The following is a 24,635-nucleotide window of genomic DNA, read 5'->3' on the forward strand; positions in this document are numbered from 1 at the left end:
TCAGCATAACAAGCTGTTTACTACTCTGCTGTTTGAGTAGCGCAGTGAACAGAGCGCATCGCGCATATTTTTCTGCCCTAGGTTCGAATCCGGCTTAGGGCGGAACTAAAGTAACACAAGCAGGGCCGGCACTATTATTGCACCCACCAGATTTTCTCACTGCCCCCCTAAGCAACGCAGTACAGAACCGGGGCTGCATGTCAGTGTGAAGATGGATTATGTAAAAATATAGTTTGCACTATTAAGAAAAAATTTTACATGATGTTCTTTATGTTGTTTTGCCTAAAATATGGTTCTGCTTTATCATTATAAAGGATGAAAATAATAAATGTTAAACAGCCTAAATAAAACATTTTGATAATGTTCCTATGATGGTGTAAGACCCGTTATATTTTTTATTAGTGCAACCCTAACTGCTCCCACTCCCGCCATATGACCCCCCCCCCCCCCCCCCCCTGCCTTTCACCAACCCGCCATCCAGGGTGTTCCTTATTTCTAGTTCTGAAAGTTGGCAACCCTACAGTTATACAGTCAGTTGTTTTTTTTAAAGTAGGTTGTATATATATGAAAATAAAGTTGTATCGTATGTAATAGATAGATAGATAGATAGATAGATAGATAGATAGATAGATAGATAGATAGATAGATAGATACTTTATGAAAGTATAGTACATACTAGAGATTCACATTATACAAACAACTATCTGTATAACCACAGCAATACTCAGACATCACACTACAACAACAGGACCTGAGGGTACATATGGAGGTGTTATTTCGGTTAACATTGTAAGGCTGGTATAAATTATAAGTAACAGCTGATTATAAATAACATAAGTAAATAATATAATATTATTTTAATATTATAATAATATTTATGCTTTATTTCATATACTTATTTCATACATTTGATTGGATATCTAATATAAATCGGATATAATCTATTTACATGAAATAAAATAAGGTACAAGGGAGATGAATTAAACCAACACCCACTGCTGTTCGCTACTACTACTGCAGGGTCACTTCCGCCGGATGTGATGTTTACTTCACATAGTGTCATGGCGGCGTGCAGAGCGTTAGTAAGTCGCGGGTTGTTAGTAGTAGGAGTTCATTATCAGCATGTAAACAGAGGTGTGCTGCTCACACACAGCAGAGAAAAGAAAAGATGGATGAAAGCCTACTCACTTCTTATGGAGCGAAAAAGGAGGATTGAAGGATCGCCGCCGCCAAAGCCACGGTCAGTCAACCTCTCTGCTTTATCAAGGGCTCGATCCCAAATAACACGTTTCGTCTCCAAACACTGCACTGTAGGGCAACAGACATGACTCCCTAAATAAAGCACTTTGTGTTAGTAATGTAAACCACTGCTCCACCTTTAGTTCATTTTTAGAGGTCGTAGAATTGATATAAATTTCCTTAAGAATCGCATATTACGTGTCGTCCTTAAACGAGTCCGACCTTGTAGATGAACGGTTCATCTAAAAGAGCGACATAAAAAAAAATATTATTATTTTTGAAATGCTTAATAATATGGATTTGTGTGGTGAATCTGTTTTTAAGACGTGTCCTCTCAAGCTCTGTTTATAAACTGCCGTCTGGTGTCCATACAGATGTTGTTAGGGGTTTAATTGTGGGTTTGGCTTCGCCACTCAGTGACATGTAAAGCCGCTGTTAACTATGAAGTATGCATAGGGGTATGGGTCTGAATATTTTGTGAATGAGTAGTGAGCTAGTACACTATCTTGTTGGAAGTGAAATCGATAGAGTGCACACATGGCAGGTAAAATAGAGGTGTGTAACATGTGGTCATATGGTCATGGTCATATGGTGGTAATATGGTCATCATTGTTGCCATGGTGATGGTGGACGCTGGCGCATTTGGCTGCCGCTACCGTTACCGTATTTTACCGTATTTTATTGTATTTTTATCGTTTTTCGTTTTCATCTTTTTACACACCTTGTGGATCTATTTCTTTTATGTTACTTTTGATACTTTTATTTGTGCTTTTGATACTTTTTGTTCTTTCTACTGTACATCGCGTCTGCGGCCGGTGGTGAACGGTGGATGAGTTTTCCTGGGATCGGCACGATGTTGAACTATTCCGTTGACCAGCTGAGGAAGTTCAACAACTGCACTACTCCATCGTGTATTTCAGTCATCAAACAGCTTGGACTCCTTCGCCGGCCTCGTTATATTCACAGGGGCTCCCGGAGAAAGCTTGTTTATCTTCGAAACGGTAACGCTATTCCATCCTTCTGGTCAGCCGTGCGCACTGTCGCTCCGCAAACACGTCATCAGAGCGCTGCTGCCTTGCACACCAGTAGCGGTGTAGTCTCCATGACAACGCTGTCCACGGAGTGGGATGGGAAACGCGGAGTGGACTTAGCAAATCTCCGTTCTCTTCCTCGTTCCTCACAGCCAACTACACAACAATACCACTTGAAAATGGCATTGCTTAATGTTCGTTCACTCAACACAAAAAGTACTGTACTCAGTGAATTTATATCTGACAGTGAACTAGACTTTTTCTGTCTCACTGAAACTTGGCATAAACCCTTGGATTATTTTACGTTAAATCAGACCACGCCAATGGGATACTCGTATATTGATGAACCTCGTATGGAAGGGCGAGGTGGTGGTGTTGCTGCAGTCTATAGGGATGATATTAAAATAACCACTTTGTCTTTTCCTGCTGCTCTTTCTTTTGAACACCTGGCTTTCAAGTTGTCAGGGCCTACTCCTCTGGTCACTGCTGTAGTTTATCGTCCGCCAAAGCCAAACGCTTCCTTTCTCTCTGATTTTTCAGATTTTTTAACCCAGCTTAGTGCCCTCTCATCCTCTGTACTGCTTATGGGTGATTTTAACATCCATATTGATGACAACAACTGTAAATTTGCCAGGGAATTTTTGGAATTGTTACAGTGTTTTAATTTCACACAACATATACATTTTCCAACTCATAAAAAAGGTCATACTCTTGACCTTGTCTGCTCTACTGGTGTCCTAGTTCATCAGCCGTCCAGCCATGACCTTACTGTCTCTGATCATTTGACAATCATCATGGACATTGAGGTCACTAGGCCCATCACTAGAGCTAAACGTAAAATATCCTTCAGGAATCTTCAATATATCTCTCCCTCTGCTTTCTCAGATTCTCTTGTTAAAAAGATGTCTGTCTGTCCTGTACTGTCTAGTAATTCATCTGACCTTGTCGATTACTATAATGACATACTCGCCTCATGTCTTGATGAGCTGGCTCCTTTGAGAACCAAATTTATTTCATTTAGTCATTCCGCACCATGGTACACAATTGAGCTTCACCAAATGAAATCCCGTAAACGCCAGCTTGAAAGACTTTATAAGAAAACCGGTCTAACAGTACATTATCAGATTTATTCTGATTATCTTCAACATTACAAAGACGCTCTTACGGCAGCCCGATCCACTTACTATTCCGAACTCATACATGCTGGATCAACAAATCCTAAGACTCTCTTTTCCACAATAAATAAACTTCTCAAACCAGTTGACAATACTACCAATTCCTTTACAGTTGACAAGTGTAACTCTTACCTCTCATTTTTTCAAACAAAAGTTGAGAATATCCACAATTTTCTGACAGTTTCCCCTGTCATCTCTGTTTCTCCGCCTATCTCATCTCAATTTATTACCCAGCCTCTGTCTCAGTTCTCACCTGTGTCTCTTTTGGACCTATCTGAGATCTTAACAGGGATGCGAAGCTCCACTTGTGTTTTGGATCCTGCTCCATCAAAACTTGTTAAGGGTTGTTTTCCAGTTATCTCATCACTTATCACAGAGATAATCAATTCCTCTCTTAGTTCTGGCTCAGTCCCTCAATCACTCAAATTGGCTGCTGTTACTCCCATACTTAAAAAACCTGGACTTGACTCTAACATTATGAGTAACTTTCGGCCCATTTCCAATCTTCCATTTCTGTCGAAAATACTGGAACGTGTTGTTGCCTCACAGCTCAAAGATCACCTAAATTCCAATAATCTATTTGAATCATTTCAGTCTGGTTTCCGCCCCCAGCACAGCACTGAGTCAGCCCTCCTCAAAGTCACAAATGACCTTCTTCTTTCCTCAGACTCTGGACAAATTAATATTCTCGTCCTCCTTGATCTTACTGCAGCTTTTGACACCATTAATCACTCCATTCTTCTGTCCTGCCTTGAATCCTCTGTCAACATCACTGGTACTGCCCTTTTGTGGTTAAGGTCATATCTCATAAACAGACAACAGTTTGTTAATATCAACAATTGTAGTTCTGCCATTGCTCCACTGTCCCAAGGCGTTCCCCAAGGCTCAGTGTTAGGTCCCCTTTTGTTTATTCTTTATATGCTCCCCCTTGGTGACATCATACGTCGGCATGGTTTACATTTCCACTGCTATGCTGATGATATTCAGCTTTACATCTCCTCCAAATCCATTAATACTGAACTTCACTCCACTCTGACAAATTGCATCACTGAAATGAAATTGTGGATGAAAGCTAATTTCCTCAAATTAAACTGTGAAAAATCAGATATGATCATCGTAGGTCCTACAACCCTGGCAAAAACCACAAAAAATTTTCAAATTACCATTGATAATGACACTTTGTCTCCGTCTTCTAACATCCGAAATCTTGGTGTAATTTTTGATAGCAACCTCTCTTTTGACCGCCATGTAAATCACATCACCAAAACTGCTTTCTTTCATCTAAAAAACATAGCACGTCTACGTCCATCACTCTCCTTTTCTGCCGCCGAAACCTTGATTCATGCTTTTATTACATCCAGAATTGATTATTGCAATAGCATCCTTTATGGTACATCTAACAAAATCCTAAAAAAACTTCAGTATATCCAGAATTCAGCTGCTCGCCTCCTTACTCATACTCGCTCCCGTGATCATATTACACCTGTTCTACAAAAACTTCATTGGCTTCCCGTTGCTCAACGCATTCAATTCAAAATTCTTCTATTCACTCACAAAGCTCTCCATAATCAGGCCCCATCCTACCTCACCGACCTGCTCCATCAGCACATTCCCTCCCGTAGCCTTCGCTCTTCTGAGGCTAACCTACTGTCCATACCCTCTAGGACCAAGCACCGGACCTGGGGTGACAGGGCCTTTTCCATAGCTGCTCCATCTTTATGGAATGCTCTCCCCAAACACCTACGAGATTGTCCTGACCTGTCCAAATTCAAGTCACTTCTCAAAACTCATCTATTCAGAGTGGCATTTAACTTGTAACAACACAAAATAAATGCTTTTATTTTTGCTATTCTTTTTAATAGTTTTTATACTTAGATCACGACAGAAATGTGAAGTCCTAGATCCTAAAACTTGTAAAGTTTTCAGTTTCCTGATTGCATGTAAATCTGTCCTGCTTCTGTCTAATTTTAAGAAATTGTTCTATATTTGTTGTTCTCTCTCATAATTTAGCTAATTTTTAATGAACTGTCTTATGCTGCTCTCTTTGTTTTTATCTTAATTATTCTTGATGTTGATGTACTATTTTGATTTTGTACTATGATTTGTATGGTGTATGTACGTATTTGTTTTGATTATTTGTCTTATGTAAAGCGTCTTTGAGTATCTTGAAAAGCGCTATATAAATAAAATGTATTATTATTATTATTATTATGTGTAGGTACGCTAGGCCAGTAACACATACCTGTCAAGTTTTGGATTTAAATATAAGGGAAATTTTCCGCCGCGCGCTTCGAGCCGTCCCACCAGCCCAACCGAGGTTCAGTATCCCTTACATTTTAAGACAGGTTTACAAGAAATCTAAAATAACCACCTGTGAACCACTTACAAACTACAATTAGATGATCAGAATCTGATAGGCCTACCTTTGTTGACACTGAAATGCTGTGGACATTCCTACATATGTAATTCTTATAATACAGCCTAAATGAAAACACAAAAGGGAATTGAAGCACATTTATTTATTTTACATATTTTCAGCATATATACACATTGCTTGTCTTAAAGTGAAACACATTTTATTTTCTTCTCCTCTTTAGAAAGGTAAATTCGATGTCCCATTTCTCTAGATATTTACATGCAGTCTTTACTTTTTTGGCAGGAATGCCCTCTCTCTCCTTGCATCCATCCATCTCTCCCTGTTCCAGGTTTGTTCCCGCTGTCCGCACTAACCTCGCGAGAACTGCCACTTGCAGCAGCCTGGGTGGCAGTTCTCGCGAGGTTAGTGACATTTCAGTTTGGAGAGGCACAGGAATGTTTTTTAAAATTATAATATAATACGGGAAATTTACGGGAAAATACTAATACGGGAGGACGGCGGGAAAGAGGGGTAAAATACGGTAGTTTCCCGGCCAAAACGGGAGACTTGACAGGTATGCAGTAACAGTACCTTTAAACAACAATGGGCCAATTAGAGATAGAGAAATAGCAGGAGCACTACCAGAGCCCGACAGAATGACCATTTAGTTGACTACTAGTGTACATGTTTCTGACCAAACATATCCAGGCATATCCTTGGACGGTCACACAAACCTTCTGATCAGCCATGAAGATCTGGGAAAGAGTAGTGGCAACTCGGTTGAGAAATGAGGTGAGGATCTGTGAACAGCAATATGGTTTCATGCCAGCAAAGTGTTGCAAATATCACAATATATTGATTTGAAATAGCAGGAGTTTGTCAGACTTTTTACTTTAGCCATTATTACATGGTATAGGAAACAATGTTTATGCTACAGTAGACCCTTGACTTACAAATTTAATTGGTTCCAAAGGGCTGTTCTTAAGTCAAAATGTTCGTAAGTTAAACCTATTTTTCCCATAAGAAATAATGTAAATAGAATTAATTCGTGCCAGACCTCCCAAACCACCCCCTTACCTAACCTTTCTAATGTCTTAAATGGTTATTTTTGTTATAAATACAAGTATATTTTCCCTTAAATCTTAAATTATAGAATAGACATTACTGTAATAAAGAATAATAAACAACAATACACAGTAGTACTGTACATAAAACACACATCACATTTCAGTACAGTACGTGTGCTGTACCATACACCATAATACATTTCCTTCTTTTTATATAAAATGTATCTACCAGAAACAACAATAACTCTCATATTTCTCTATTATTTCCTTCTTTATTTCAATAGTGTTGTATTTTGTAGGTGTAATTGCACGAAAGAAAGAATACTTTACTGAGCCGAATTCCTTCTGTTCTGTCACTCACTGTCCCCGCTGTCTGATACACAGTGACAGCTACTGGCAGGAGTAATTATACAACACAACAAATAGTGATTTTTTTTTTTCATTTTTTCACCACTATGCTTCCTCTGCACCTTCTTTGGGGCCATTTTAATATAGAATTTTCCAAAATATAAAGAAAACACCAGAAAAACACCATCCATTGTTAGAATGTTTGCTATATATATATATATATAGCTTTGCAGATTTCTGTTCGTGTTTCCGAAATTTGTTTGTACATTAAGTTGAAAAAGATCGTTCGTAACCCGAAATGTTCATGTGGTAAACCGTTCGTAACTCAAGGGTCTACTGTACTGCAAAGGTAACCTGGTAGTCTCGAGTAGCCATTAATCAGAAACGAAGATACCCTGATGTCATCAACTCCTCTTTGCCTGTTTTTCTTGTGAATGGTCTTAAATAATGATTTATCTGAAAGACGTGGCATTATACAACATTTTGCATTACAAAGTAGGCTAAATGTGATGGTTTATACAAAAGTGACCCTAATACATGGTAGCATGTTTGAGTTGGGATGCTGTTTTGCCCAAATGTCATCAACAGTACAGGTCTTAAACTAAAATATAGATTTATTTTACTAGTATAAACTTTTTTTCTGCATCCCAGTTTTACCAGTAAAAAGCCATAGGGCCAAAAGTTTATCGCCAACCGAAACGGTAACAGCTTTCTAGAAAGGGATTTGTAAGCTTTGGCATTTCCACTTTACAATAACAGCACTTATGTTGATCATGGCAAGTACAGCAAATTATACTAACTTACTGCCAGTGTTAGTCTGTAAAGTTAGCTGTATTTTGCAATGATAAATCTATTATCAGCTCAAGATGTGACCGAATTCGCTAATTAGCATAGATGTACACATACATTAGTTTACTATTAAAGTGCACTGTAGTGAATTGTATTATTTTATTCTCTCCAGGTCACAGCAGCCAAACTGGGACTACCATGCAGAAGTGGAAGCATTTGGTGCTCGGCTAAAGGAGCGTTTCTCCACAGATTTGCTGAAAACAGCATTTGTGAATCCCTGCTATTTACGCTTTGAGGAGGAGAGACGACGGTCGCTGGGCCTGGAAACTGAGGCTGCAGCTCTTAACCTTAAATACAATGCAGAGCTGCGTGAATATGGCCAGAAATTCACACTGGTAAGAAGGACATAGTCACTCTGGTTACAACCGATATTAAATCTACTTTTCATGTAATATTTATTTATTATAACAAGTAGTAAAGCTGTTTATAGTGAAAGCTGTTATAGTTGAAATTGCTACTTGGAAAATTTTGTAATGTTCACTTGTTATTAAATTACTAACCAAAAAGCACTAATACAAATTATTGTTTTATTATAATAATGTACACTGTATGTACACATCACTGGTACAAAAATTGTGACTTAACTTACATGTGGCTTTGATGTAAATTTTTTAAATGCTTAATTGCTTTCACATTTAATATCAGTACCTAGTGATGATGGAGCCACCAACAACCAACTGGAAGTTACTTAATTTTTTTAGTACATTTTATATATTACTTAAACATACATTACATTTTCTATACAAAACTATTTAAGAATTATAAAAAAAGTAATGTTGTTTAATCATTCTGCTCTCCACTTTTTTATGGTATTAACAAATCATTAGCATGAAATTATGTAATAGCTTAATGCCATAGCATTTTTTTTTTTCTTGTGAAAAGTCAATTTAATATAATTTACCAGCAGCTACAAAGGCTTCCCACATCAGGACACACCTTTAACCTTCTTGTGCGTGGAACATTTTCTTGCACCAGAGAGCATACTGTATTATTGTAATGAAAACATCAGTTTTATAATGTACACTTTACTGTGCATATTGTCATTGTGCTCACCAGTCATAAAAGTACCTGCACTAAAATCTGACCCTGCATGCCATATATTTGTGAACACACCTTCTAATGATTGATAGGCTATTTGTTTACATCAGTGTAGTCTACATATTGCCAGTATTTCTTCTCACTCTTTCACCTTATAATCAAGTGAGTTCACTTGGGCTCTGAAATACTTTGTAAAACTTTTGTCATTAACACAATTTATTGCTGCATCTACAAAATGCATATGCAATACACTACAACAGAGACTCTGGCCTGGTGTACAGCTGAAGTGTAATAAAAAATCCCCAAAACTCATTTACAGCTTAAATATTCTCAGCTATAGTCAAAGTTGTCATCATGCCTTTCGTGTTAACTACTATACTTAGTAAATATAAAAAGTAGGGCTGTCAAATGATTAAAGATTTTAATCGAGAGTAATCGCGATTAAAGAACCAAATTAATCGTGATTAATCGGCTGCAAAAATAACTAACCAAAATTTGAAGCTATGCACATTTTATTGCAATAATTTTTTTTTTAATAAAAAACAAGGCAAAACAAGGCAAGACAAGTTTATTTGTGTGGCATCTGTCAAACACAATTCAAAAGTGCTTTACATAAGGAACAATTAAAAGCATTAAAACATTTCTAAGATTAAATTTTTTTTTAAAATAAAATTATTACATTTAAATTATCTTTAGAAAGCCAGTCAATGCCTGTATAGAGTTGTTAACAGCTAGGATCTTTTCCTGTTTATAACCCTGCCACTGGAAGAAGGTGCTTATACTACAATGAACCATTTCTAGATGCAACATGTATGAAGTCATATAGACCAACATCGTTAACTATGTTGCTGTGTTAAAGCAGCGCAAATTACCACAATGACGTATGTTTAAAGTGGCACAAACATAGCCCAATAAAACATAGTTTGATTAAAATGTTTATTCTTGATTAATTTTTTTAAATCGCGATTAAAATTTTAACGTGTTAACGACAGCCCTAATAAAAAAACTAAACTGACAGTAACAGTTATTAATAAAAGTGCACAATAAACTTAGTACCAAAATCTATATATTTTAATTTTTTTTTTTTTTTTTTTTTTTTTTGCTTTGCTATTTTTGTTTTAATATTAGTCTTCACCATGTGTTTCACTTTTATGTACGGTCCAATCTGCAGGGTTTCCTAACAAACTGGTGCAGGGACAATTTCCCCAGGCTGCCTGAGGATGGTGTAGCAGCCATTGTGGATTACCTGACAGGCTCAGAGGTCATGTGCAATGTGGCAAAGAATCTAGCAGTGGATGAGTTGGCAATGACAGCGGCGTTTCCTGTTACAGACGATGTCCTCCTGGGTACATTCTTCGCAGTGATTGGTGCTTTGGAACAGAGCAGTGGCTCAGAAAGGGCAGGGCTTTTTATCAGGGTAAGACAGCTCACTATGTAAAAAGATCTATAGAGCACATATTCATTGTTTTATAGAAATGTTTGCTTGACCTGTTTAAATTGTCCAATATCTAGGTTTTGATGATAAAATAATAATATCAGTTGGAAAATGTAAATACAAACAAACAGCAATGATTTGTGAATTCATTTTAAGCTAGGCTTTTTCATAGCTGCAATGCATTTCAGAAATGTTGGGACGAATGCATGTTATCTACTGTTATGTCATCTTTACACGTAACAATGTTTTGTTATTGCTGGAGAACTGAAGACATTAATTGTTGTAGTGGTAAATATGCTATTATATTATTGCTTAATGTATCACTTCAGCTGTTCAACAGTCTGGGGTCTTTATTGACAAATATTATGCTAAACAATGTTCCATAAACAAGAGACAGGTCTGTCACCTTTGCACTTTACTAAGAAACCACAAAGTTGTAATACTTGTAAAATGTGGTTTAGCTGCAGCAAGCAGGGACATTTGTAATGAAGACGTCATTTAGGTTTCAGCATATGTTGCTTTATAATGTGTTTGTACCCTCAGCATTAGTGTAATGTGAGTTACCCATGCCATTACCCCCACCCCCACCACCCAGTACCATGACTTACGCTAGGTTTTGAATTTTTCTTCTTTAGCTCGGAGAACATGATGTCTATTATTTTTTAAACTATTTAAAAATCATCAGACCTTAACACAGATTTCCAAGTGTCATCGGTCCATTTCAGATGATCTTTATCCCACCAGTATTAAAATAATCTGAAATCTGAAAATATCTAAATAATCTGAAAGTGGTTACATTTTGTAAAATGCATTAAAATGAATTTCTAAAAAACTCTTTTGAATTTTTAATTAACCAACAAAAGCACAAAGAGATTTTTTAGTGCTTTCACTGATCAACCTATTTGTATATTGCAAAACAAAAATGATATTTTGTTTAGGATTTGATGCCTGCAATATGCGTAACGAGTTGCAACAAGTTGGCATGTTCCATCACTTCTTATTAATAAGACTTTTTAATGGTTTGGGCACTGTGGACACAAAGTTTTGTCATTTTCAAGTGGAATTCATTTTCTGTTCATGCCTGCTACAAGACTTCAGCTGTTTAACAGTCTGTGGTCCATACATTTTCAGTAGGAGACAGATCTGGACTGCAGGCAGACCAGTCCAGCCCCACTGTTGTAAAGCCACACCAAACTCGCCCAACCATGAACCTTGCTTAGTGCACTGGGGCACAGTCATGCTGAAACGGGAAGGTCCTTCCTCAAACTGTTCCCACAAAGTTGGAAGGTGGTGGAGCTGGATAATGTGTCAGGACTGTCCTTTTGTCTTTGATTCGACAGTACAAATCATTCAGTTTGTTAGCTAGACATAAATCATGCCACATCAAGGTTTTTTAAAGTTAGTGATCTGTCTGAAACCCTTCCAGACAAAAGACAAACAGTTTTTGTTCCCACTCCTAAATGCTTCCTCCTTTTATGTTCTAACCTTAACTGCTTTTCACTTTTTACATGCTGCTGTAACAAGTTAATTTCCTGAAGGGGATCAATAAAGTCTTATCCTATCTCATCTTATCTTGAGTTTAGGTGTAAACCAAGCTAACAGTCTGAAAAAACATCCCAGTCCATACAGTCTAAACATGCATGTAGATGACTGTATTGCTGTACTGGTTTCCCTGTCTGGTCGGGCATTTAATCTGCTGGCGATAGTTGGGGAGTTCCTGACTTTATCATACCTTAGTTAAAATCACCAAGCCTAATAACAAAGGAGTCTGAATTTTTCTGCTCCACCCCCATTATCTGTTTGCCAAGTTTGTGCTGTGCCTCCTCTGTGTGTGCTGGGTGTCTACATGCAATGGAATGTAAACAGAGATTAGAATAAACGAAGCAAACTTGCGGCGAGAATAAAGTGATTTGCAGTAAAATATTAAAGCTTTCAGGTCAGAAGAACAGTGGTGGTGATATAAAAACAGAAACCTCCACTTTTCTCTTAGCTGGATAGCTCTGTGTCACAATTTGCTCTGAACAGCTGAAAGCATGCCAGTCTGTTATTAATTGACACGGCCAGGTTTCTGTTAGGCACAGAAGAGAAGATGAAGCTGAAGTTCTTTTAGTTTGTTGAATAGTGAACACATTTGAGAGAAATATTCCTGGTGACTTAGTGCGCAGACCACATCTGCGAAGACGTTTTTCTCTTCTATGGCATTTCACTTTATGAATAATGATGCACACTTTGACCAAAATGCTCAGTAAATCCACAGATGGGATAAGAAAATGTGAAAATAAGTCCTCAGGGGTGGTTTACTTGAGTTCTTTTCTGGTGTAAGATCTCATGCCACTATAGCAGAATACTGAGTTTACAAACTAAACAATTAAAAATAATGACAAACCCACTGTGGCAGCCATATGTGGTGCCATCTTTGATATACCAAAAATCTATCAGTCGTTTCTTTATGGCATCTCAAACAGGCTGTCTTCTTTAGGAGAAATAATCTGTGATCGAGTTGCTTAAGCGTATCCTACACTGCTTTAGTGATTTTTTGGTCTGACGGTGAATATGCTTCATCAAAACTGCAATAACATTATCTTTATTCTTCAGTAACCTCTCAGTGATATCATATGTTAAGTTCCAGCTTGTAGAAACATCTTCAGTTAGACTTGGCACATCCAAACCAAGCACTGCATGTTGTGTCTCAGGGTCAACAAAATTAGCAGCACTGTGCTTGAAATGACCAACAATCTTGTGACACTTTGCCAACAGATTCTCCAGTTCAGCAGATTGTATGACCATGTTGTCAAACTGGCCATGTAAACTGAACTGCATGGCCTGCACTATAAATGTGCTGGAAAGGCAGATATCACAAGGCTTTAACCACATTTATAGCAGTGCCAGTCGATTATGTGTGCTGTCATGCCCATACAGTTAGCATTGGCACAAGATGACCAGTAATCATCGGTCAGTGCTACCCAAGTAGCTTTATCAATCTATTTCTGCACACATGTTCAAAGTGTTTAATAGAGATTTGAAAGTTTCTCTGTGATACTCGTTTGAGAAGGCAATTCATATGAACTATTTCCAGATGCAATATGTATAATCTCAATAATGTCATAATGCAACATGTATAATGTCACATAGACATTAACGTAGACCCATGTAGTTAACTACGTTAACATGTCTACAGTTAAACATAATTTTATCTAACAGTATTTCTAATGTTTCCCCGACATTACAGTCCATGTGCTTTCCATCCAAATTCTTTTTGAATACTGTTGTCCAAGTTAACTTTGGTTCAGCATTTTCTAAAGATTTAGTTGTCTGTAGTGTGCGTCCATGTGCGCCAACGCTTGATGTTAAAGCGTTGACTGTGATATTTAAATGGCTTTTTGCTGTGAACACATAACTGTGCCTTTGCCTTGTGACACATAGGGCTGGGTGAGATATCACAAATATTGATATATTTGATAAGGTTTTTACACGATTGAAAATAACCATATTCGTTGCAACTAAAGGTAGCATCATGACATTTATTTCAGTTGTTTTATGTTGATTATTTTAAATATAACTTTGATATACCGTTTGCTAAGTACAGTTATGATACATCATGCTATATTGCTGTTACAAATAATACTGATACTTTAACATTATACATCGTTTAGGTTTCATAGTATTGTATATCGCCACTTCTCTTAAGCATATCGAGATATGAGTTTTTCAGGCATATTGCCCAGTCCTAGTGACATACACTTTTTGAAAACAAAATTAATATTTAAAATGTTTTCCATTTCGCAATATTTAGCAGCAGCAACAGCTTCAGTAATTTAAACATGATGTTATATGAAAGCAGTGCAAATTACCACAGTGAATCATGTATAAAATAGCATATATGACAGTAACAAAAAACATAAAATGAGTTATTTTTCATTTGATAATTTTTGAAAATGATTAAAATTTTAAATAAAGTAAGATTGTAGCTAGTGATTGCAAATACAGAAATATCCTGTGTACAGCTGGAACCTGTACTTGTGTGTGTTTGCAGGATTTCCTTGTGACGCAGCTGATTGGGAAGGACCTGTTTGATATGTGGAAGGTAGTAAACCCCATGGGGCTGCTGGTGGAAGAGCTGAGTCATAGAGGAGTGTCGCTTCCTGAACCACGACTCATTAAATCATTTGGAGCCAGCACTGTCCTACCTCTACACTTTATCGGCCTGTACTGGTATGTCATAGCAGCAGCATAATTCTTTTTATTATTATTTTTTTAATCCCCCCCCCCCATCAGAAAAGCTAACATTATCTATGACCTTGCAGTCAAGAGTAAAAAAAAAACACATAGCCCACAATGCATATCTTAACAATTGTCTCAAATCAGAGAGAAATACCCACACCATCTACCTATTTACACAGACAGATCCAAAACCACAGACCAGGTAACAGCAGCTACAATTACAGATACTCGAAAAAACCAAAATGACCCCAGCCCATTTCCATAGACATTGCAGAAGCCCATGCCTATGGAACTAAAATATGCAGAAGAAAACCAAAAACACGGAATCATAATATGCACAGACTCATAATGCCTTAAAGCACTACAATCGTGCATATCATTATACATACAAAGGACAATCTACAACAATCGACACATATGTATTTAACATGGTGTTAAAACCCGTATAAATACCCCCCATTCCTCTTTTTTAAATATGTTTTACTTTTTATTTTTGTGAAACATGTGACTAGCTTCAGGCTAGTATTGATTTATCTGGGGCCAATTTTTTACCAGTAGCACAGTTGAAATCTGGCATTTATCTTTTAAACAATGACGCCATTCTTAAATAGCCAGCTTCACTCTTCCCCCATCTCTCTCTCTTTCTCAGCAGATGTCAGCATAAAAGTCCTTGTGTAATGGACTGCAGCGTGGACCAATTTCAGATTATAAAGGATTCCGCTAACATTTTAATTAATTTTTGTGTTTTTATTGTATTATACTTGACCGCATTGTAAAGCACTTTGTGGCTTGGTCCTAGAAAAGCGCTATATAAATAAACTTTACTTACTTACTTACTTACTATATTAACGCTTTACCTACAATGTACCTAACTTACATACACACACTTATGATTTTAAATTATTTAGATACATACTTAGGATTTGTAGAATTTTTTGTTACAGGTTATGTTAAAAATCATCTTCCGACAACATATTAACTCAAAAACTGCTTTAACATTCTTTAAGACATACAGAACTAGGTTGGCTTGTACTGGTATTTTGCTATACTGGCTTTATTCATTCTGTATCCTGTCCACATCTCAAAGTGTTGTCCTGCTTCCACCTGCATACCCTTACACAAATACATTTCACGTTTACAAATGTTATCTCCTTCTTTATTATTAGTTTTAATATGTCGTTGTGTTATGATATGTTATTACATTACTCTGAGAGCACATTGTGAAATTGTGTGTGGTGAACCTGTCTGGGAGTAATTACTTGTGGTTCCATGTCCTATTCGTTTGTTGATTATTGAACCAATCATAATCACAATATGGTTTAAGGTATTTGCTATTGCTCATTTTTAAGGTCAAAGGTGTGTACATTTGTGGTGCCCAGGTGGCGTAGTGGGATATTCCGCTAGCACACCAGTGCCGAGATTCTGAACTCCTCAGTTCGAAACTCGGTGTTGCCACTGGTCGGCTGGGCGCCATCTAGCAGGCATAATTGGCAGTGCCTGCAGCAGACAAGTTTTTTTGCTAGGAGGGGGATGACCAGATTATTTGGGTGGGATTTTCAAGCGCTGTGTAAGAACCCTGATTAGCAGATAGAGATGCGCTTGTGCAGTGTGCATGGGTGAAAAAGGGTTCCGCTAAGGGCTGCGCTCGGGTCGGAGGAGGCGTGAGCAGCAATATACCCACCTCGACTGCAATCAGGAATCCCCCAGCAGCGGAAGACAAATTGACTACGCTAAACTGGGAGAAAATGGGAGAAAATGCATAAATAAAATAGGAAAAAAAGGTGTGTACATTTTAATGAGACTTTAATTGAAGTATCTTTTGTGTGGCAGTGATCAGAAGCTGCTGGCTTATGGGCCTGGTGAGACTCTATCTGCAGCAGAAGAGGAAGCAGCACGTGTGGCTTTGAGGAAACTCTTTGGCTACATGGAAAATCACAAACCTTTCGACTTCTCCACCATCCAGGAATCTGAAACAACAGCAGCAGCTGTGCAGGCTGTTAGCAGAGGATAAGACACTGCAGTTTTTAGCTCTTCACCAGGTGTTTTATGACTATGACTGTAGTCTTGCCAACATTTTCACACAAAGAGCTGTAATTATCTGCTTTAAGTAAAAACACATCCAGAAATGTGTAAAAGAAAGGAATATAAAATATTCTGTATTTATACAAACGTCACAAGCTACACTTCAAGCCCATACTAGTCACTGCGTGGACTGCTGGATGCACAGGGCATCTTTTAGGTTTCACAGGTGAAACCAAAAAATTATTGTGCCGCACTTAAAAGCTTCAGTGGTAGAGATTGTTTCAATCCTTTCATCTTTGTCTCTGTCACTTAGATCTTAAACTGGCTGCTGTACTTAACAGTAATTTATATTCTAAAGAGACAAATATAATCCATCCACATATGTTTTTTTATGCATTTTGTTGTCCTCATATTGTAAAATGTCTGTAAGTGCTAAGCTGTGATAAATAAACTCACACTTTTCCAAGTATTGAAGTAAAACGAAGCCTTTACGAATTCATACTTATTTCAGTTAATTGAATTAGACTTTTCATAATTCATGATGTTTACTAATTCTGAATAAGAACATGTACAGTATACAAGAGTATTATATGAAGAATATTGCATTGTACACCCAACATTGTTACATTTATTACATTGTTTAAAAAATCAGGAACTGAACAAGTTGTATTAACGGAAACTTAGGTTGGACAAAGAGAGAAAAAGTGTTCTATACATTGACTTTTATTTGCAGACAGTATAAACCCAAGATATTTCATGTTTTTTCCTGCCAACTTCATTGCATTTGTTATATTTGTAATTGATATACATACATTCCTGCATTTCAGGCCTGCAACACATTCCATAAAAGTTGGGATGGTAAAGCATTTACCACTTTGTAATGCTGCCATTCCTTCTCACAACACAAAATATATTTTTGCACTAAGAATACAAAGTGATTAATTGTTTTAGGTTCCATTTCTATTGCAAACATGTTTTGAGATGTGCAACAGTATAGGATTGTCATCGTCAAATTTTTTTCAGTCTCGTACTTGTACCCTCTTCTTCCTCAGCCATGCATTTGTAATATTTGCAGCATGTGCTTTTGCATCGTCTTAACGAAAATTGCATGGACGTCTCTATAAAAGATGTCTTGAAAAGAGAATGTTTTGCTCTTTTTTCATTAATGCTGCCATCACAGAAGTTTAAATTACCTTTGTCAAAGGCACAGCCACATACCATGACAGACCCTGGCTTTTGTACTTGTTGATGATAACAGTCTGGTTTGTCCTTTTGTCTTTGGTCCAGACCACATGGCGTCCATATAGTTTAAAAAAAGATCTGAAATACTGATGAGTCTGACCACAATGATAGTTTCCACTGTGTGATGGTCCATACCAGATGCTTCCAATCACCAAAAAATGGACGTGGTTAACATAAGGCTTCTTTTTTGAACAGTAGAGTTTTAAATGGCATTAGTCAATGTAACTCCGTATTATAATGCTTGACGAAGATTTGCCAAAGTAATCACTTGACCATGTGGTTATATCAGCTGTTAATGAATGACGGTTCTTCATGCCGTGCTTCCTGAAGGAACGGAGATCACAGGTATTCAGCTTAGGTTTGTACCCTTGCCTTTTACACACTGACATTCCTCCAGATCCATTTAATAATAATAATAATATGCATTTCAATAATTTTCTCACGCCTTTATTGACAAACGGGAGAACCTCTGCTCAACTTCACTCCTCAAAGACTCATCCTTTTGTAAATACTGCTTTTGTTACAAATCATGATTACAATTACATCATTATTTAGTTTTTATATTACATTACTAGCCCTAAATTGCTCCTTTCCCATTTTTTGGTAAGTGTTGCAGGTCTGAAATGCAGGAATGTATGTATAATAACAAACGAAATGATGTCAACCAGACAAAACATGAAATATCTTGGGTTCATACTGTCTGCAATTAAATAAAAGTCAAAGACACATTTTTATTTGCATTTTCCAGAGCTGGGGTTGTAGATTGTTACAGCCTTAACATTAAACAAAGAAATCTTCAAATCTTACAGATCTTTACTTTACCACAGAGGCAGTTTGTTATCTAACCTGCTTAGTCACCACATCACATTACTCCCCATGGCTTTTAACTACAATGATATGAAAATCACAGTGACCATTTAACTAACCGGTACCCTACAGTACAATACAGTACACATACAAATAGCTATCCATGCCATACCTAATGTGCTATTGTCCATTTTCAGTTGCACAAGGGAACTTGTGAAAGTAGAAGCTCATTAAAGGTAAGGCTGTGACAGCATGCTTCACCAGACACTGAGAGCGAGTACACTTAAACAACAGGATGGGTTTAGGTTTACCCTGCTGCAGTTAATTTTCTGTAGCCATGTTTGTTTTTCATGACACTACTTTAACCTACTGCAGTTGAGCTTTAAATATTAAGCGTGTATTATTTTACTCCAGTGGTGATTCATTTTGACCAGTCAGTGGTCTGCAAAATTTAGTACCCTTGGTCCCCAATTCAAGAAAGGCAAATAAATTAATTTAGGTACAGTGTGGGTCAATTGGCAGTGGAAGCAATCACTCAATGACTTAACCATGTACTCTACACAGTACAGTGCACTGGAAACAGGGCATAAAAGAACACCTTGTTTTCTTTAGATAATTAGCCACTGCTTGTTATGAAATTAAAAGAAAAGCTACATGTGTTTTTGAATAAGAGGTATAAATAACTTAAAACTAACAAAAAAGTAACAAAATGTGTGTAATGTGAGTATTGTCAGGTATTTGGTTAAGGGGTTTACTAAATGAGGTCTCTTCACTGGCTTGAACTCTAGAAGTTGGGTGGTGCCGAGTTTACGCATGCGTAGTCAGTACGCCCTCTGTCGACCAAGGCGTCTTGCATCTTGTATGCTAGTTGGTGAGAAACATGAGACTTCGTCGCCTAAACCCGTACAGTCCCTAAATCCCTTTTATACCGTCTGTCTTCATCCTCTGGGTTTTAATATTGTCTTCGGCAACTTTGGTTTAGTGACTTTGCTTGAGACTCTTCATTTGTAAAATTCATTTGTCTTGTTTTGACTTAGTTTTTACCTTCGTGTATAAAAGTATTGCGGCTATAGCCATGGCGGCGAGTGCGAAGCGCAAACAGGAGGAGAAACATTTGAAGCTTTTGAGAGAAATGACCAGCTTGCTACCTAACAGAAAATGTTTCGACTGCGACCAACGCGGCCCAACCTATGCCAACATGACGGTTGGCTCTTTCGTCTGCACCTCCTGCTCCGGCATATTGTAAGTAAGGCTGGCCACCTGGGCTGTATCCTGTTTTAGTAAGCGTAAATGTTTAGTGCCCTAATTTAGGCGGAGAAACCATTATTTTGTGGCCTTTTTAGGGCACTGGTTTAGGGATAACGTAGTTTGAATATTACCAGCTTGGCATTTTTAGAATAGCCATGAAGTCTGACCGTTTCCTTTCTAATTAGAAATTATGTTTTTATTTGTTTAGTTTGAAATGTATTTGACAAAAGAAAATCACAATGTTCTTAATAATGTTATAGTAGGTGTTATTGTAAATTCCTTTAGAAGAGGTAAAGTGGGGGGGGGGCTGTTAGCTGAACTAGCTAACACGCTAATTTGGGTTAACATTACCCAACACCGCTAGCTTTCATATCCTGCCACTAAAAGCGCACACATGTCAGTCTAATTTTGAACCATGAACAGACTTGAAATATAATTATCATGAATTATTTGATCTAGAACCAGAAAGCTTACCGGATCGACCACATGCAGACTTTAATTTGGTAACCCGCTAGCTAGCTAACTACCTGTTAAGCTAACATAAGAGTTTACCGTTAACTTTCCTAAAGGCCATATATGCATGATCATACTAGCTCCAGGCTAAACTGTATCTTGGGTAAATGACATACAATGTGGCCGTATAGTGACTAACTTTATGAAGTCGGAATGGCAGGAACTAGTTTAAAGTATGTTAATAGATAGCTTTTGAAGTTGGGTGTGTGTTCCGCAGAGATATTCTTAACGCTTATTCAGACTCACTACAATTGTATTTAAAGAAATGTGAGATACCAGCATACCTTTCAATACCAACACAGTTGCATCACTATTTATGAGAAGTAGGCGTATTAATATAAACTAAAGGAAATGCTGATTATTTAGTTAGATTATCTACATTAATTTATTTGCTGAATGTAGAGAACATATAATGTGGCTATCTGGCAGCATAACATAAGTAATCAAACACATTTTGTTTGGGTTATTTGTAGGGATGCATCGATACCATTTTTTTCCCAACCGAGTACAAGTACATGTATTTTTGTACTCACCGATACCGATACCTATTTAGAATGATGCAATCTGGAGCATTATGGAATAGTGTAGTTTTTAGTGTAAAATAGTGCAGTGGAACAGTTGCTTGGGTTGCCATCACTAATTGTAACAAAAACAAAAACACCGCACAGCCATCATTGAGAAAGCTTCTGACAAGCTAACGTAAACGTTCATTAATAAACGCACGTGATTAACGCTGTGCACATCATACATGCGATGCGATTCTGCTGATCCCATCTGAGACGATTCTATCAGCACATCCATTCGTGGTTCACCTCGGTAAATCGTAAACGACTCTGAGTCGGCTCCCGCTCTGTGGTAATAACCAGTATAATTAAGCCTGAGCGCGGTATCGGGAAAATACCCGATACTAGTATCGGGAAAATACCCGATACTAGTATCGGTACTCATGCATCTCTAGTTATTTGTGTTTTTATACCTATTCAGTAGACATACGAGTCAGAATTCAGTTGTGTAGAGCAATCACTAGCATTTCCTTCATCAACCTGGGGTTTTCACAGCTGAAAATGGTTTTATAGGTATTTTTAACATTACAGTATCCAATTTGGTAAAGTAGTTCTGTGGCAGAGAAAGTATGTTTCTTTTGACACAACATAGACATAACACATCAGATCATCATTGCAGTAAATGCAACAGGGTCACAATGTTACTTCATTATTTTGCCTCCTTGGTCTACATACATATTTGCAACTGTATGTCAATGTGACAACACAGCTGGACTAAGTGTCGGTGTGTACACTGATATAATGTTTTAACTGATTTTTAAAGCTAATTTTTCAATATAGACATATGTTTTATAAATACGTTCAAATGTGCGTGTGAGGTCATTGTTATGTACAGTATTTATGTTGTCAGTTCCCCCTCTGAACTAATTATGTGCATGTAACAAAATGAGTCTTCACATGAGATTCACATTTTTTTGCAGTATATTCCAAACTGCCGGAAATTTATACATCATCATTATTTTAGAAAAAATCACTTATCAACTTCGTTGTATTTTGTACATATAAACACATTTAAAATTTGATGCCTGTGACATACTCCAAAAAAGTTGGGACCTTTTTAATCCATCACCTTTACTGTTAACAAGACTTTTTATTGGTTTGGAAACTGAGGACACTAATTCTTGCAGATTTAAAATGAAATTTTTGTTAATCCTTGCTTGATACGAGACTTCAGCTGCTCAGCAGTCTGTGATTTCATTTTTCCTCTTTATGCTGCATCATACATTTTTAATAGGAGACAGATCTCGATGCAGGCAGGCCTGTCAAGCACACACATTCTGTGTATATATATATATGTGTATGTATATACAGGGGTTGGACAAAATAACTGAAACACCTGTCATTTTAGTGTGGGAGGTTTCATGGCTAAATTGGACCAGTCTGGTGGCCAATCTTCATTAATTGCACATTGCACCAGTAAGAGCAGAGTGTGAAGGTTCAATTAGCAGGGTAAGAGCACAGTTTTGCTCAAAATATTGCAATTCACACAACATTATGGGTGACATATCAGAGTTCAAAAGAGGACAAATTGTTGGTGCACGTCTTGCTGGCGCATCTGTGACCAAGACAGCAAGTCTTTGTGATGTATCAAGAGCCACGGTATCCAGGGTAATGTCAGCATACCACCAAGAAGGACAAACCACATCCAACAGGATTAACTGTGGACGCAAGAGGAAGCTGTCTGAAAGGGATGTTCGGGTGCTAACCCGGATTGTATCCAAAAAACATAAAACCACGGCTGGCCAAATCACGGCAGAATTAAATGTGCACCTCAACTGTCCTGTTTCCACCAGAACTGTCCGTCGGGAGCTCCACAGGATCAATATACACGGCCGGGCTGCTATAGCCAAACCTTTGGTCACTCGTGCCAATGCCAAACGTCGGTTTCAATGGTGCAAGGAGCGCAAATCTTGGGCTGTGGACAATGTGAAACATGTATTGTTCTCTGATGAGTCCACCTTTACTTTTTTCCCCACATCCGGGAGAGTTACGGTGTGGAGAAGCCCCAAAGAAGCGTACCACCCAGACTGTTGCATGCCCAGAGTGAAGCATGGGGGTGGATCAGTGATGGTTTGGGCTGCCATATCATGGCATTCCCTTGGCCCAATACTTGTGCTAGATGGGCGCGTCACTGCCAAGGACTACCGAACCATTCTGGAGGACCATGTGCATCCAATGGCGGTGCCATGTGTCAGGATGACAATGCACCAATACACACAGCAAGACTGGTGAAAGATTGGTTTGATGAACATGAAAGTGAAGTTGAACATCTCCCATGGCCTGCACAGTCACCAGATCTAAATATTATTGAGCCACTTTGGGGTGTTTTGGAGAAGCGAGTCAGGAAACGTTTTCCTCCACCAGCATCACGTAGTGACCTGGCCACTATCCTGCAAGAAGAATGGCTTAAAATCCCTCTGACCACTGTGCAGGACTTGTATATGTCATTTCCAAGACGAATTGACGCTGTATTGGCCGCAAAAGGAGGCCCTACACCATACTAATAAATTATTGTGGTCTAAAACCAGGTGTTTCAGTTATTTTGTCCAACCCCTGTATATATATACATACATACGTATATACATATACATACATACATATACATATATATATATATATATATATATATATATATATATATATATATATATATATACATACATACATACATACATACACACACACACACACACACACACACACACACACACACACACAGTGAGCGAACATTCAGACAGCGGGTGTTGTTCCGGTGTTTTCTTTATATTTTGTAAAATTCCATATTAAAATGTCCCCAGAGAAGGTGCAGAGAAAGCGTTGTTTGTTGTATAATTACTCCTGCCAGTAGCTGTCACTGTGTATTAGACAGAGGGGACATTGAGTAAGAGAGAAGAAGGAAGTTATTCTTACGTGAAATTACACTTACAAAATACAACACTATTAACATAAAGAAGGAGATAATAGAGAAATATGAGAGTTATTCTTGTTTCTGGTAGATACATTTTATAAAAAAAAAAAAGAAATGTATTATGGTATATACACAACTGTACTGAAATGTGATGTGTGTTTATGTACAGTACTACTACTGTGTATCGTTGTTTATTATTGTTTATTACAGGAATGTCTATTCTATAATTTAAGATTTAAGGGCAAATATACTTGTATTTATAACAAAAAAGACCATTTAAGACATTAGAAAGGTTAGGTAAGGGGGTAGTTTGGGAGGTCTGGCATGGATTAATTCTATTTACATTATTTCCTATGGGGAAAATAGGTTTAACTAACGAACATGTTGACTTAAGAACAGCCCTTCAGAACCAATTAAATTCGTAAGTCAAGGGTTCACTGTACACCTTTGAGTGAATGGTATCTTCACACATATACAAGTCAACCATGCTCGCAGCCGATTCTGCATAGAATTGGTGTGTTTTTCTCATGGTGTAATAGACTTTTGATAAAGCAGCGCACTGTGTTAAGTGAA

General features: G+C 37.6%; 2 protein-coding genes across 4 annotated transcripts in view; both read left to right on the forward strand.

The window, feature by feature from the left end:
* The first annotated feature begins 1,061 nt into the window (after positions 1 to 1,061).
* mrpl44 (mitochondrial ribosomal protein L44) lies at positions 1,062 to 17,261 on the forward strand. Of its 2 annotated transcripts, none has more exons than XM_063016612.1 (5): positions 1,062 to 1,240; positions 8,178 to 8,400; positions 10,275 to 10,520; positions 14,572 to 14,750; positions 16,590 to 17,261. In XM_063016612.1, the coding sequence occupies exons 1-5, from the start codon at positions 1,062 to 1,064 to the stop codon at positions 16,768 to 16,770; spliced, it is 1,008 nt and encodes a 335-aa protein (XP_062872682.1). In that variant the 3' UTR covers positions 16,771 to 17,261. The 2 variants fall into 2 exon arrangements, with proteins under 2 accessions (XP_062872682.1, XP_062872683.1); XM_063016613.1 differs by lacking the exon at positions 1,062 to 1,240 and adding an exon at positions 6,525 to 6,593.
* Positions 17,262 to 19,684: 2,423 nt separating this feature from the next.
* The window catches only part of agfg1a (ArfGAP with FG repeats 1a), a 38,989-nt gene continuing 34,038 nt past the window's right edge, over positions 19,685 to 24,635 (forward strand). For both annotated transcript variants that reach the window (XM_063016608.1, XM_063016610.1), the window contains exon 1: positions 19,685 to 20,072. In XM_063016608.1, the coding sequence (XP_062872678.1) occupies positions 19,906 to 20,072 (167 nt within the window). In that variant the 5' untranslated portion in view covers positions 19,685 to 19,905. The remainder of the gene's footprint in view (positions 20,073 to 24,635) is intronic.

This window comes from Trichomycterus rosablanca, chromosome 20 (assembly GCF_030014385.1).
Source record: "Trichomycterus rosablanca isolate fTriRos1 chromosome 20, fTriRos1.hap1, whole genome shotgun sequence".
NCBI lineage: Eukaryota > Metazoa > Chordata > Actinopteri > Siluriformes > Trichomycteridae > Trichomycterus > Trichomycterus rosablanca.